This window comes from Dromiciops gliroides, chromosome 5 (genome assembly GCF_019393635.1).
Source record: "Dromiciops gliroides isolate mDroGli1 chromosome 5, mDroGli1.pri, whole genome shotgun sequence".
NCBI classification, from domain to species: domain Eukaryota; kingdom Metazoa; phylum Chordata; class Mammalia; order Microbiotheria; family Microbiotheriidae; genus Dromiciops; species Dromiciops gliroides.
The window spans coordinates 289,345,163-289,359,849 of record NC_057865.1 but is presented as its reverse complement, the minus strand read 5'-3'; the positions used below and the strand labels follow the sequence as shown (position 1 = coordinate 289,359,849).

The window sequence follows — 14,687 nt, the reverse complement described above, 5'->3', positions numbered from 1 at the left end:
CACATTCCTCCCTGGCTCCTTGGAGATGGTGGCAAACCTCCATCCCTGTAGGGCAGGATAGATTTTTGGAATCAATGACAGGGACTCTGGGGTGCTATGCCTGTAAGAAGGGGGGAAGGGCACTGTGGGTGGAACAGCCCAAGGCTGCCAAGTCTCCAGTGTAACTGGACAGCAGGCTCTTAAGGCCAATTAGAGAAAGTTGGCAGTCACCTTGCTTTGGTCAGTGTGTGGCCTCTTTAGGAGGGACAGACTGTACTGAGTGTAGAGACCAGGGATTGTTTAAAAAGTGGCCATGTATCTCTGCACTGCCCCCCCTCCCCACCCTAGGGTCTTCCTGCACCCCCTACATCCAATTCCTTCTCGAGTCTGGTTTAATCTGTCTGCACACTTCCAAAGTCCATCCTTTCCTCTCCAGTGCCACAGCCAACACCCCAGGCTAAGCCCTCATTGCTTCTCCTGTGGTCCATTGCAAACATTCTGCTCGTGGGCAGCTGTGGGGTACAGTGCGTGTTATTAAGACCCGGGGTCAAATCCAGTCCCACACTTAGCCTCTGTCTGCCCAAGTCCTCATCTGTAGAAGGGGGTAAGAACACCTGCCTCCCAGGGCATGTGTATATCCACATGCACGTGTTGTGAGGTTAAGCAAGCTCCTGGTAAAGGGCCTGGCACCTCAATATCACTGGCAGATTGTGGGGAAGGGGGAGGAGGGAGAGAATTTGGAACTCAACATTAAAAAAAAAATTAATGTGAAAACATTTAAAAAATGTAACTGGGAGGGGCAGCTAGGTGTCGCAGTGGATAGAGCACCGTCCCTGGAGTCAGGAGTACCTGAGTTCAAATCTGGCCTCAGACACTTAACACTAGCTGTGTGACCTCGGCAAGTCACTTAACCCCAATTGCCTCACTAAAAAAAAAAAAATGCAAATGGGAAACATAATTAAAAAAAAACATTTAGCAATGTTTCATGAAACAGCATGGACAAAGGCAATATAATTTCAAGGCTCTTCTTCCACACTCTCTGCCACAGGGGTAGCCAAGCAGACCTGGGAGGAACCTTCTTCAGGGGCTATTGGTTCCAATCCCCCAGCTTTACAGATGTGGACCCCAGGGGGGCATCCTCCTGTGTGAACAGGTGCTCACCAGCACCCAAAGCAGCCCCACTCCGCTCTGGGAGTCTTTGCCATCAAACACACAAGCTCCTTTCGCACAGTGTTTAACTCCTCCAACACATGTCTCCAGTGCCTAGGATTGTGCTGGGCACACAGCACACAGAAGGTGCTTCAGAACTGCCTGAATGACACTATTGGTCTCAGGCACTTCCTGCCAGTGTTTTGTGTTGGCCAACATGTCCAATCTAATGCTGCTTCTTTCTTTCCAGAACATCCCTCCAAACAGCGGGGAGTTGGCCATCTTGCCCCCCATTCTCTCTGGAAGGTCAAACATTCAGGGATCCTCAGACCAGTCCCCAGGAGGCACAAACACGGAGGTCCCCTATCCTGGCAGCACTTCCTAGAATGAGCTCAGTCCTGCCCACCACCTGTGGGGCATACAGGAAGTGACTAATAAATGCTTGCTGGCTAGAGCAAGGTCTATTGCCACCTCTCTGGTCACACTGCATGTTGTAGTGAGGCAGAAACCAGGACAGTCTTTCCCATGGCTGCACAGGCCACTCAGGTGGAGTCACTGGGCAACAAGTGGGTGGATCTCCATCCAAGGGTCCCAAGGCCAGGCCCATCCCTGCCTAGACCCTTCGGGGACCCCAGTTTCACAAGTAGGAATTGGGGGAAGGGCTTCTCAGAGGCTGGGGCACAGTCAGGGAGCTCAGCCGCACCCCACCCCACCCACATCCCCCAGTTTTATCAAAGAAGCCTGGCCCCTGGGGTGGGAGCCGTCAAAACCAGGCCTGCTCAGCTGGGAGAGTGTGAAGCAGCCGGGGGCTCCCTGGCAGCTCCTGGAAGGTTCCAGCCTCAAGGAGGAGGGAGCAAGGAGAGGGCCAGGGGATTGGCGGGGAAGGCCCTGAAACTACCCCGGGCCCCCGTCTCTCTTGTTCCTGACTCTGCCGGTCATCCTGCGGCGGTGAGTCTTGCTGGTTCGCGTGGCACTGGGTGGCTTCTTGGTAGAGTCTGGGCCTCGGTGTGGACGAGGACGTTTCTTCTTGGTGCGCTTCTGGGTCCGTGCGTGGAGGGAGGCTGTGAGGGAGGAGATCCTGCCAGGGAAAGACCAGATGTGGCCACTGGCCCACAAAGCTCTTCCTGGGCCCCCAGGACCATGACCAAAAGAACACAGAGGCTGGAGGTTGGAGGCGGGGCTGGTGGCTTGAGGTTAGGCACACGTCAGCAGGCAGGAGGCTCAGAGCAGTGACGTGACAAGGTTTACAAGGTCTGGCCTCCTCTTCAACTCTGCACCACCCATTATAGCATGGCCTCCCCCCCAGGCACACCCCAGAACCAGGCCAGACTTCTGACTGGCCACCACCCCCAGCTGCTGGGGGCCGATGGGGTTGGCGTGGCCAGCCTTATGGGCACTGATGGAAATCCAAAAGGAGGGACAGAATCAACATCAAGGGAAGCTCTGACGTGTCAGAGGGGGTAGCACCCGAGGAGCAGGCAGCACCCCAGGAGCGGGCAAGTGCTGGAAGTACCAACAGAGTGTGTGTATTTGCATTTACACATTTGAGAGAAAGCAGAGGCTGGGTGGAACAAAAGGCCTGCCAAATCCTAAGGGAGCATCAGCACTGACTATAATCTGCTCCTGTCCAGTCCCCACTAAAACCCAGCTGTTCTCTGCCCCCCTCCCCCACTCCACAATGGAGCTGGCCAGTGCACCCCTAACCTGGACACCCTGAGCCCTAGGGGGCTTCCCGATGGGAAGAACCAAAGTTTGCTCATGATTGGGGGGGGGGGCCACCTGGAATTCCAGGGTATCCTCCCAGCCCCCCAATCTTAGGGCCTGGGCTCCCTGCTGCAGCCAAAGATGTACATGCCTCTGGCGCCCTCTGCTGGCACCAACAGGTCAGAGCATCTGAGGCTCAATCAAACTGCACCCCAAGCAGGGAAGAATGGGGCTGGAAGAGGGGTGCTCACCTCTGAGACAAGAAGGGGTTCCGAGACTTCTTGGGCAAAGCACCGAGAGGTCCATCTGCGGGGGTCTCTGCTCCCTCGGCTCCAGGGTCCTCATCTCCCTGGGGGGGGGGGGGAGGGGCTGCATTGAGGGTCCCCAGGAGGCTGAAGTCTGGGGCCAAGGACATTTGGAAGGGGCAGTGGTCCCAGCAGCAGCAAGGACTTCTCCCTCCCCTTTGGAAGTCTCTCCAGTGTTTGTGGCAAAAGATGTGGCTCTTGTAGGAGACTCTGGGGCACGACTACCCCCCCCCCCGCCCCTTTTGCTTGAACCTGCCACCTCATCTGTGCCGTGAGAGGGACCAACAAAGGGATAGATCGCTCCCCTCATCTCCGACATTCCCATTCTAAGCTCCTTCCCGGCACCGCATGCCATGTTCTAAGGGTCCTTTTTCCAGCTCCAGCTTTTGTGGTGAATGAGTCAATGAATGAAAGTTAACCCTTTTAGGAACCCCACGTTCAGGGAGCTGCTGACCCTACCCTCTTGCCCTCCATGATCCGCCGCCATTCTAGCTCCTAGAACTCTCCCTCCTGCTGGTGCTCACACTCTGGCCCTGCCCTGTTTCCTCTCCTCCACACTTTCCAGAGAAGCTGGACCCTTCACATGTGCTGATTGCAACCCATTGTAAGCTTCTCCCTCCCCTGATGCTCTGAGACACTAGAGACTTTCCATGTCCCTCTGAGTCCCCTGTGTCAACAATACCCAGGCTGGGGCTACCTCCTGCCCCATCCCGGCTCTGGCCACCTTGCACCTACCCCAGGTGGCGGCAGCCCCAGGCGCCGGGCCCCAGAGAGGTCCAGGTCGCTGATGGTAGTCACTGTCACTGTGTGGTTGGGGTGATCATACTGCACACACTCGGTCTTGGAGGTCACCAGCTGGTCCAGCTCATCTGCCTCTTCTGAAACAGGCCTGAGTCAGGGGGAGGCCCCATGGCTCAGGATGAGGAAAATGTCCCTGACCCTCCCCCACCCCAGGACTCACCCAAAGCCTCTTCCCGATCTTTCAGCATCTTCAGATACTCCTTGTGGCGCTGCAATGAGAGGGAGCAGGCCTAAGCAGGGACCCTTTGGGACAAAGCGACCATAGGCCTCTTGGGGGCCTAGCACTTGCAGCAGGTGACCCGGCCTCTGAAGCAGTACCCCCTAATGCCCCCAAAACCTCGGGGATGGTTATTCCTCTTTGAGGGCTGACCACAGAGGGTGGACACCTAACAAATGTGTGATGGAGGGATGGACTCCGGGCCTTCTGCTCCTGCCAATTACCCTCTGCCCTGGCCCAGCGTGCCCCCCACCCCAGGGGGGTCTCCCAGGTACCTCTTCCCGAAGCTTCCTCTGCTCCTCCTTCAGCTTCTTCCGGATCTCCTCCAGGGCCTCCTTCCTGCGCTCCACCTTCCGCTTGTGGAAGCCGGTCAGGTAGTCCCTGCAGAGACACAAGAGGGGCCTACTCTGAGGAGGGGGCAACAGGAGAGTGCCCCCCCTCCTGGGGGCAGAAGAAGAGGGTGAGCCTGCCTCTGTCTGACCATCAGTCCCAGGGCACCGGCCCTTGGCTCTCATCCCCAGGAGGACGGCCCCAGCCACAGACAAGGCACTTTTGGTGAACAAAGAGTCCAAACCCAGCAGGGTAAAGATGAGGACTGAGGCTGGCAAAGGGCCCCTCCCTCCCTGCTCGGCAGGACGGGACATTTACAAATACTCGTCAATATACAGGCGCACGTGCAGCTGAGCAGTGACACGCTGAAAGTCAGCGAGCAAACCTTCGCAACAAGCCAGGAGGTTAGTGCCTTTACTGACCCAGATCCGGAGTCTGTCCCTGGCTGGATCTGAACCCGGGGGAGCGCCGACCAGGGCCGTCTCCCCCAGCCCAACCCGGGGTCCGCATTCCCTGCGGGGCGAGGCGGCTGCCTGGGCAGCGGATGGACGGCTTGGTGTGGGCTCAGGAAAGCCCTGGTCAAAGCCTGCCCCTGCCCCTGCCCCTGCCCCGGTTTCAACATCTGTAAAATGGGGGGGAAAGGTTGGACTCAATAGTCTCCAGGGCCCGTCACGGGTCACTGAATGGTCATCCAGCCTTTTAGAAGCCGGGGAGCTCACTCCCTTCCCGGACAGCTCATTCCACGTGGGGACAGGAGGCGACCGGGGAGCCTGGGTTCAAGTCCCGGCTCTGATGCCCTTGGTTATACATGTCCCCGCCTCCAGGGTCCCTCCTTCCCCTGGGTCTAGGAGCCCGGGAAGGACGATGTGGCCCCGACCTCGATGAGCGTCTACACTGGATGCCCTCCAAACGGGGGTGGGGGGGGGGAGGAGAGTCCTTTCCAAGACCCCCGCCCCCACAACATCTGAGGATGGTTTTGTTTTTAAATTTCGTCCTTCCCCCTCACCCAACGATCACCACTGGGCAGCAGGGGAAAGTGACCCGGAAGCCGCTCCCGGTGAGGTTCCGCCCCCAACCTCGAGCATAGGCCACGTGGTTCCCGGGATGGACCATGAGCGGCGTGGCTGGGGGGACGCCTGGGCGAGCCCAAGCCGACCCCGCGGGGTGGGAGGGAGAGGGAAGGGGGCGCGGACCCGACCACTCACCGCCTCTTATCCTCGTCGAAGGTGAGCACAAGGCGAGTCTGACTCCCATCGCCCCCCTTCTTGCTCTTCTTTTTGCGGGCCATGGCGCAGGCGGAGGCCGGAATGGAGCGCCGCGGCGACGGGCGTGAACCGACGCAGGAGCTTCCGCTTCCGCTTCCGCCTTGGCCGCCCCTCCCTAGCCCCGCCTCCTGGCGAAGAGCCCAGTAGAGCGTGGCCCCGCCCCCGCCAGTCCCCACCCACTTCAGCAACCTCCTCTACGCAAAAGGGAAACTGAGGCCCAGAGCGGGAAAGTCGACCCAGATCCGTGTTCTTTCCACCGCACTCAGCCCTTCAGACACGTGGAGCTGGATGTCCAGCAAACAACTCAATCCCCTTTTCCATCGCTGTCGAGGGCCCGCCACCTTCCCACCCCGGACCCCTACCGCCCTCACCCGCAGATCCAATATGGGGGTTAAGGGGGCATCTCTGTATGCCCCTTCTCTTGCCGGACGTCCCCCCCGCCGCGGTCCAGGCCTCTTGTCTGGACTGTAGCAATGGTTGCTGGGGCGGGGGAGGGGTATCTCCCTGCCTCTAGCGTTCCCCCACTCCAGTCCATCCTCCATTCAGCCACTAAAGTGCTTTTCCTAAAGAGTAGGTCTAATCACGTCACCCCCAGCATCTAGTAGAAAACCCTCTGCTTGGCCTTCAAAGCCCCTCTTCATTCTTCTTACCCGTCCTCTCCCCTGACCCGTACTAGGCGCCGGGTGTGCCCCCATGCCTCCATCGCTCTCCCTTCTATAGGAAGCCTTCCCAACCTCTGAATTCGCGTGCCTTCCTTTTTATTTTCCCCAGATCCCATATAAGCTTATCACAGGAGGAGTTACTGAAGGCAGGGACAGTATTTTGCTTCATATTGTATGGAGCAAACTGCCTCAGTTTACCCAAATAACTTCGAGGAGACCACCAAGTCAAGCAGAGACAGATTTATTACATCCTCATGAGGACGGGCAAAACCCAATTACACATTGAAGTCTTGCAAAGATATGCCCAATCCTCTAGGTTTTTATAGTAATCTTGAAAAGGACTGTCCCCACGTACACCTAGGGTGGATGAGCTCACAATCTAACATCCAATCCTGTCTCATCCAAGGTGCGTGTTCAGCTCGTGATCAATGTATGGAGACATGCATACGTGTTCCAGGAGCAAGGGGGAAAAGGGGAGGGGGAACAAGGTCAACCAAAGGAAAAGGAAACAGGGGAGTGAGAGTCAGATGTTTCAAATCTCACAGTTCCCACTGACTCCCCTCTCCAGGCCCCTGTCTCTAAAGATAAGGATGACAGGGTTAAAATTTATCTTCGGCTATGTTGGGAAGTCAAAGAAATAATTGGCAATTAAACTTAAAGGAGACAGTGAGAATTTGACAAGCAATAAACTTCTAAAATAACTATATTGGGTCAGGGCTGGGTACCTTCCAGACCCCATCCTCAGAGTTTAATCTGACTCAAATCCATAATCATATCATACAATATCATTCCCCACCCCACCCCTGCACGTACACGAGCGCACACGCATGGCATCATCTTGAGCCACAGCTTATTGCTTGGGTGGTCTGGTGCCTTGCTTCTTAAACCATGGGTCACGGCCCCATGTGGGGGGGGGTCACGAAAAATTTGGCAACAGTAAAAGGTTAGACATATAACCCATTTAATATACCTATCCACCCGCGGTCACGGGAAGTAGGGGGCGGGAGTGGAAAACGTTTTGTTATGGGAGTATTATGGGGCCCGGTTACCCAAGAAGTTGTCTGGGGAGGTCAAGGAACTTTTTCCTTAAAACCCCAGTTTTTCCCTTGAGATCAAGGAACCTTCTCCTTGAGCTCAACGAAAGGACACACCCAAAGGAGATGAGGACCACCACCCTGCATTCCAGTCCTCTTCACCCCCTCGGAGGTAATCCTATTAGGATTAGGTGTGGCTGCATCAGGAGGGGATAAAGAAACCGCCCACCAGCAGACTGCTTGCTACCCACCAGGACAGTTACCGCTCATCACCAGATTGCCACCCACCCATCATCAAACTACCCCAACCCACCGCCAGACGACTTCCAACCCAACACCCAATAAGGAACATTTTACCCACACCATCTTAGCCCTATAAAGGGCGCTCCCTAGGCTAGTTCGGGGAGATAAGTGGTTTAAACCTTCCTCCTGGCCAGTTTCTCTTGTACCCCAATAAACCTGTTCTTTTATTCCTAAACAGGATTTGCGGTGAGTAATTCTTTACAGAGGAATCCCCCCATATCAGTTTAATAAGCCCTCCATCCCAAAGTAGTGGCTTTTGTTTTGTCATGGGAGGATTATAGGCCCCGGTCACCCCAACACTTCTCTGGGGGGGTTCAAGGAACTTTTTCCTTGAAACCTCAGGGATTTTCTCTTGAAATAAAGTAGGCCTCTCCTTGAACACAATCAAGGACACACACACTCACCTAACGGAGATAAGGGGCACCAATCGAACTGAGCATGCTCCAGGACCATCACCCTACATTCCAGTCATTCTAAGCATCTGGATGAGGTAATCCAGGAGAAGACCACCTGGAACTGCCCATCAGCAGACTGTTTAGACCCATCAGGACAAAGTTGACACCCACCACCAGATCTCTCACGAGGGATTCTTCCAACCCAGTAAGAGACTCTTACCCACCCTCATCTAAACCCTATAAAATGGCACCCCACAAGTTAGCCAGGGGGAAAGCGTTTTGTTTTGTTCTGGCAAAACCTTCCTCCCTGCCGGTTTCTCTTGTACCCCAACAAACCTGTTCTCTTATTCCTAATTAGGTCTTGTGCGAGAGTGTAATTCTTTACAGAGGAATCCTAAAGACCCACGTGCTTTCTCCTATCGGTTTCCCCCTATATCAGTTTCAAAGTTCAAAGCGCCTGTTCTGACAGTCTCCTGCCTTCAGGGAGGAGCTCGGTTTGAACTGGAAAGGAAGGACAAAATGCCGGCAACGAATCAGCCAATGGCGCGATAGTCCAGGTCTGGAACTCTAACTATCCCCCCCCCCCCATCCCCACCCAGACCCAAGGATCGGGTGCAAAAATGTACCGTTAAAGAAATGTTCAAGCTACCAGTCGTTTATTGTCGTTGCATTGAATACAGCGAAGACAGATAATTATTTGCAACATTTTAGCTATTTCTCCCTCCGCCCCTCTAGTTTCTCCACAGCCTTCGGGTACCGATCCCAGGGCAGCTTTTGAACGTTGAGCATGCCCTTCTTCCCCAGGTCCGTCCAGTCTAATCCCCCTTTGGGCTCGAGCCATCAGCACTCCATGGAACCCTGGTGAACGGTCTTGCAATGCAAGGCAGTAGGGCGCCTCCAGTGCAGCTCCCACTGGAGTTCCGGGATGCTAGGACTCCAGCCATGGTTCATGCCATTCCCACTGCCCTCCTGGAAGCTTCCATGGGTGCCGCCTCCCTCCAGCCACAGGGCCGCCCTCGCGTTTGTTCAGCGGAGTCTGATGTCCAGGTAAGAATCCCAAGAAGTGCGAGGCTCCAGTCTGCTCCCATTCGAGGCCCAGTGGAGTCCTCTCAAGTCTCACTCCGCGAACGAGCCTTTGCGAAGAACTTCGGTATCAACCCAACTCAAAGAGGGCCGCGGAGGGATCAAGGCGAGGGGGGGGGGGGGCATGCCCCGGGCAGCTCGCTTTGGTAGCAGACCAGCTCATGAGCGGCTCCACTCCCCTACTGAGCAGGGGGGCTTCGGTACCAGTCCAGCTCATAGTGGAGTCAAACGGAAACCTCGTCCCATACAGGATTCGCTTCACTCCCCCGGCCCGCCTCCCTTCTTGGGGAGCCCGGCAAAGAGATCGGGTACTTTGCTCTGTTGAGGGCGTGGGCACCCTGCAGCTTGTAGAGGGGTCTTTGAGCGCGAGCCTATTCGCTTCCGCTTATCCCGGCACCGTGACTGCTCCTTGTCCGCAGCTCCCCAACCTCTCGAAGCACGTGACCCCGCCTCCTTCTCTCCCTACCGCCTTCGGGCAGTTTCTAGAGTCCAGCTCTCCTCCAGGAAATGGCACGCAGGCCTTTCCGGCGGCTGCGGTTCCTCACGCCCGCGTAGTCATCCACGCCACAGCCCTGTTCTCTTGAAGGAAGAGAGCGGTGTCCGGCCGTTGAAACGCGCTATAAACCTTCTTTATCGGGAAATCGAATAGTAGACGCAAAAAGCGCTATAGGCTCCACAGCGGGTTTCTGCTAGTCTTAACTCTTCTTTCATGCGGAGTTCTCCCGGAAAGCTTGGAAAGATAAAATGGTTTCTGAATGAGTAAGGGGGCTCGACGCCCAGGTCCTGACCACAGACTCCTTTTGCGGTCATGGTGACGCACGGATGTCCCTTCTCTCCGGCCCAGCCTTCAGGGTCTGGCGCTTCCTTAAGGCCCTACACTTTCCTGCGAGATTTGGGGTTCAGGGGAACCCCACTCTCTTCCTGGTTATGCTTCATCCTCATTATCTGCCCCGGGGCCAGCTGGTTCCGTTATGTAAATGAAGCACAAGGGCCTGTCCGTAAAGCACTCCCAGAGGGCGGGGGTGGAGGGGCCAGGAACAGAGGATGCTCAGTTGGAGGTCCAGACGAGTGAAAAGACCGGTCTGGACTGTCACAAGAACTTAAGGAACAGGTCCACAGCTCTGACTCCTGCACCAACCACTGGGCTACCTAGCTGCCCGTGATTTATGTATACATGTCTGTGTAGTCTATATATTTGTATGTATAATTATATATTAGAAGAAATGTATGGCTGTTACAAATCAACTCTCTCTATATATATATTGATATACACACACTCAGATATCTATCGATCAACAATCAATCAACATTTATTAAGAACCTACTTCATGCCGGACATGGCAAAAAAAGAAAGAAAGAAAAAGAAAGAATAGAGGCAAAAGACAGTTTCTGTCCTCAAGGAACTCACGATTTAATGAGAGAGACGACAAACAATATACAGGATAAATAGGAAGTAACTGAGAGAAGAAAAGAGTAGAATTAAAGCGGGGGGGGGGGGGGGCACAGGTAGGTGGTGAAGTGGATAAAGCACGGGCCCTGGATTCAGGAGAACTTGATTTCAAATTCGGCTACAGACATTTGACACTGCTTACCAGCTGTGTGACCTTGGGCAAGTCACTTAACCCTCATTGTCCTACAAAATAAAAAAAAGAGAGATTGGGAAAAGCTTTCTATAGAATATGGAATTTTAGTGAGATTTAAAGGAGAGACCTTAATTTGTAAAATGAGAGCTCAAACCAGAAAAATGTGGTTTAAAAGTTTCTTTATGACTAATTAAAACAATCCCATATATGAAAAGCTTCAATGTAATTTAAGGCCTTATAGACAATTATTAAAATATATCCAAAGCCCTAGGCACTTGTATGGATAGACAAATGTGGCTATTCAAATGGAGCTGGAGGAGATCTGGTACTTTTCAGTCATGTGATCTATTCCCTCCAGGATAAAGTTCAAAATATATCATTTTTAACCATAAATTTACTTATCATTTTGTGGTTGTTTTCATTGGGAACAACAGCAGAAGTCCTAAGGACACCAATACAATTAATTACAGCTATCCTGAGTCTTTTAAGTACATTCTCTATCTAATGGAAAACATTTGAAAAACATTTGGAAGTCAGCCACATATATCCTAGGTCCCAAGGGGAAATGTCTGGTATTGTTGCTTTTCTCAAAGGAAAGTTTACTATTTAATTAAAGCATTTACATTTTTATCACCTTTCCTCCTTTGAGGGCATTTGTTAGCCTCATATCAAAAAGATGTGATATATTGGAGGGGTCTAAGCTGATATTTAAATATATAACTGTTAAACCAATGAGATGGCAAGTGTAAGGATTGCTTTGTCCTAGTTGTCTAGGTGAGGATGGGCACAAATTCAGAAGAGGAAAAATGAAAGCAATATGATTCTTTATATTTGCATCCCATTAGAGTAGCTCAGAGAAAATTGCTTATTAGACTTAGTAAGGATTTATTGCAGAACCTTTACAGTTCACCCACTGTGGTTATAGAAATGGTCATGGGGGCAGCTAGGTGGTGCAGTGGATAAAGCACCGGCCCTGGATTCAGGAATACCTGAATTCAAATCTGGCCTCAGACGCTTGACACTTACTAGCTGTGTGACCCTGAGCAAGTCACTTAACCCCAACTGCCTCACACACACACACACAATTAAAAAAAGAGAGAAAGAAAGAGCCCTGTGGGGAAATTGAGTCAAGAGGCTATTACCATTGCCTTTGTAAGATTGTCTTTTAAACCTTCCGTGGTATCCACATCCTCCTGTAGTATTTTCAGTTCAAACTTTCTTTGAGCAGCTCTTGACATCACCCCTTAGATGGCGTATTGACTTAAAAATAATTAAAGAGTTACATCTGAATTCAAAACTCAGAGTAAATTAAATTACAGTCCCAAGATGTTCTATCTCAAACATTTTCTGCCATCCTCTTTTCCTTTTGCCTTAAATCTTTGCCAACATCAGGGTATTTTTCAATGAGTCCTGTGTTTTCATTATGTGGCCAAAGTATGTAAGCTTCAGTTTCTGTATTTCACTTTCTAGTGAATAGCCTGAATTCATTTCTCTAAATGGACTGATTTGATCTCCTTGCTGTCCAAGGAGCTTTCAAAAGACTTATCCAGTCACCACGGTTTGAAAGTGTCGATTCTGTGGTGCTCAGTTTTCCTTATAGCTTTGACTATACAGACCTTTGTCAGCAAGGTGATATCTCTGCTTTTTACTACGATGTTCAGATTTGCCGAAACTTTTCTTCCAAGGAGCAAGTAACTTTTAATTTCATGGCTGCAGTTGCTATCTGCAATGGTCTTTTTTTTTTTTTTTTTTTTTGGTGAGGCAATTGGGGTTAAGTGACTTGCCCAGGGTCACACAGCTAGTAAGTGTCAAGTGTCTGAGGCCAGATTTGAACTCAGTTCCTCCTGGATCCAGGGCTGTTGCTCTATCTACTACACCACCTAGATGCCCCTGTTCCTTTCCTTTTGACTTTGGCCCAGCCCCTTCATCAGTACTGGAGCTACTTATAATTGTCCTCCACTCTTCCCCAGTAGCATATTGGATGCCTTCTTAATTAAGGGGTTCATCTTCTTTATCCTTTTAATCCTGTATACAAGGCTTTCTTAGCAAAGATACTGGAATAGTTTGCTGTGTCCTTCTATGGTGGCTTACCTTTTATTTGGTGTGTGTCTTTTTGCAGGGCAATAAGGGTTAAGTGACTTGCCCAGGGTCACACAGCTAGTAAGTGTCAAGTGTCTGAGGCTGGATTTGAACTCAGGTCCTCCTGAATCCAGGGCCGGTGCTTTATCCACTGCCCCACCTAGCGGCCCTGGTGGCTCACCTTTTGTCAGATCTCTCTGCTATGACCTGTCTGTCTTGGGTAACCCTGCACAGCCTAACACTGCCATGACTAGGCAGTGATCCAGGAGAGGTCAGTGAATGATAGACTCGGGTAATTATGAGTAGTCAAATTGTAACAGACACATTTCTATCATTTATTTGAGTGAATAAACTTCTGTTCTCTCCTATCTTTTCTTGTCAGTTAGTCATTGGCAGCAGTACCTAGTCAATGGAACCCCAAACAATTTTGTCACAGTTCTTAGGGATCACAAAGGATCAGCTAGGTCAGGTCAAGCTCAGGTTCTTCAGACAGGTATGGCTCCAGTGTTTTCACCTTGTGAGGTTTCTGGGTAGGAAAAATCAGCGAGTTGGTCAAGTACAGTACTAGTCAGAAAATCAAAGTGTCAGGTTAATGTTGCTAATATCTTATGTATTGTCTGTTTGAATAATTTATTAGATACAAATTGTTAAACTATGATGTGATTAGCTAGATTCCATGATAAGCATTGGTGCTATGAGTCAGAGTTCCAAGCAAGGACTTGAGTGAAGAACCTTGTGTTTTAATGGGAGGGAATTCTTTATTTGGGAATGACTCTAGGATTCTTCCAAACTCTGGGTCCTTTCATCTTATTCCAACCCTGCCCCGCCTCCCCCAGGCCAAATAAGCAAGTAACTGATATGTCTGATGGTCATTTCTAATTACTATATTGTCTTAGTTTTTTTTTTTCCTGTCTAAATCCCTTGTTAATTTTGGTCTGATATGATATAAATCTCTAGTAGTCAATAGGATCCTATCATTAATGATATTCAGTTGATTCTCTTCATTCTTGGTGATTATGTTCTATAAAGTCTATAAATTTGAAGCAGCAAATACTGAAATAACAAATACTGAATGAACAATTGCTCCTAGGAGAAATACAAGGTTGGGTTCCTTTGAACTGCTGGTTATAACATTTACTTTAGTACTTTCCAGATCAATCTCATGTAGAGATCATAGAATTTCCTCTTCCTTTTTCTGGATGTGCTGTTTTGTTGATTCGTTAACATTGAACTCAAGGCCAATAGGGCAATGATTTATGCCTGAAAGAAGTCAATCTAACACAGTTATTTTTTCTGTAAGTCACCTCATAGCCTTCTTGGGTTTAGGAACACTAGATAGAACTATCCTTGGGGGCTATTATGGGTTTTTTTGGTTTTTTGTTTGTTTTTGGTTTTTTGACGGGGCAATGAGGGTTAAGTGACTTGCCCAGGGTCACACAGCTAGTGTCAAGTGTCTGAGGTTGGATTTGAATTCAGGTCCTCCTGACTCCAGGGCTGGTTCTTTATCCACTGCGCCACCTAGCTGCCCCGATGCCTCACTTTTAATTCTATTATGATCCTCCAATCACAGGGTCTGAAGACAGTACTGAGATACAGTGCTGAGGTTGATAAGATTTTGGAGAATGATGTTGTTCAGTCATTTTTAGTCCTGTCTGACTCTTTGTGCTCCCATTTGGGGTTTTCTTGGCAAAGATTCTGCCATTTCCTCCTCCAGTTCATTTTACAGATGAGGAAACTGATGCAAACAGGGTTAAGTGACTTGCCCAGGGTCACACAGCTAGGAAGTACAGAATGATGA

At 51.0% G+C, this 14,687-nt stretch overlaps 1 protein-coding gene across 2 annotated transcripts; it reads right to left on the bottom strand.

Moving 5' to 3' along the window:
* Positions 1-940: 940 nt before the first annotated feature.
* On the bottom strand, positions 941-5,823 carry NOL12 (nucleolar protein 12). Of its 2 annotated transcripts, none has more exons than XM_043964907.1 (6): positions 4,908-5,327; positions 4,431-4,536; positions 4,099-4,147; positions 3,873-4,015; positions 3,084-3,181; positions 941-2,206 (listed from the first exon to the last, which is right to left on the bottom strand). In XM_043964907.1, the coding sequence occupies exons 1-6, from the start codon at positions 5,105-5,107 to the stop codon at positions 2,023-2,025; spliced, it is 780 nt and encodes a 259-aa protein (XP_043820842.1). In that variant the 5' UTR covers positions 5,108-5,327; the 3' UTR covers positions 941-2,022. The 2 variants fall into 2 exon arrangements, with proteins under 2 accessions (XP_043820842.1, XP_043820844.1); XM_043964909.1 differs by lacking the exon at positions 4,908-5,327 and adding an exon at positions 5,691-5,823 and having other exon boundaries at positions 942-2,206.
* Positions 5,824-14,687: the final 8,864 nt, after the last annotated feature.

Bases quoted from the DNA above. Each gene is read 5' to 3' on its own strand.
- NOL12 (XM_043964907.1), bottom strand. From the start codon at position 5,107: ATGTTGAAACCGGGGCAGGGGCAGGGGCAGGGGCAGGCTTTGACCAGG. The intron at 4,148-4,430 runs GTACCTGGGAGA...CTCTCATTGCAG, and splicing joins AGAGGAAGCTTCGGGAAGAG to CGCCACAAGGAGTATCTGAA. The intron at 3,182-3,872 runs GTAGGTGCAAGG...CCCCCCCCCCAG, and splicing joins TGGGGCTGCCGCCACCTGGG to GGAGATGAGGACCCTGGAGC.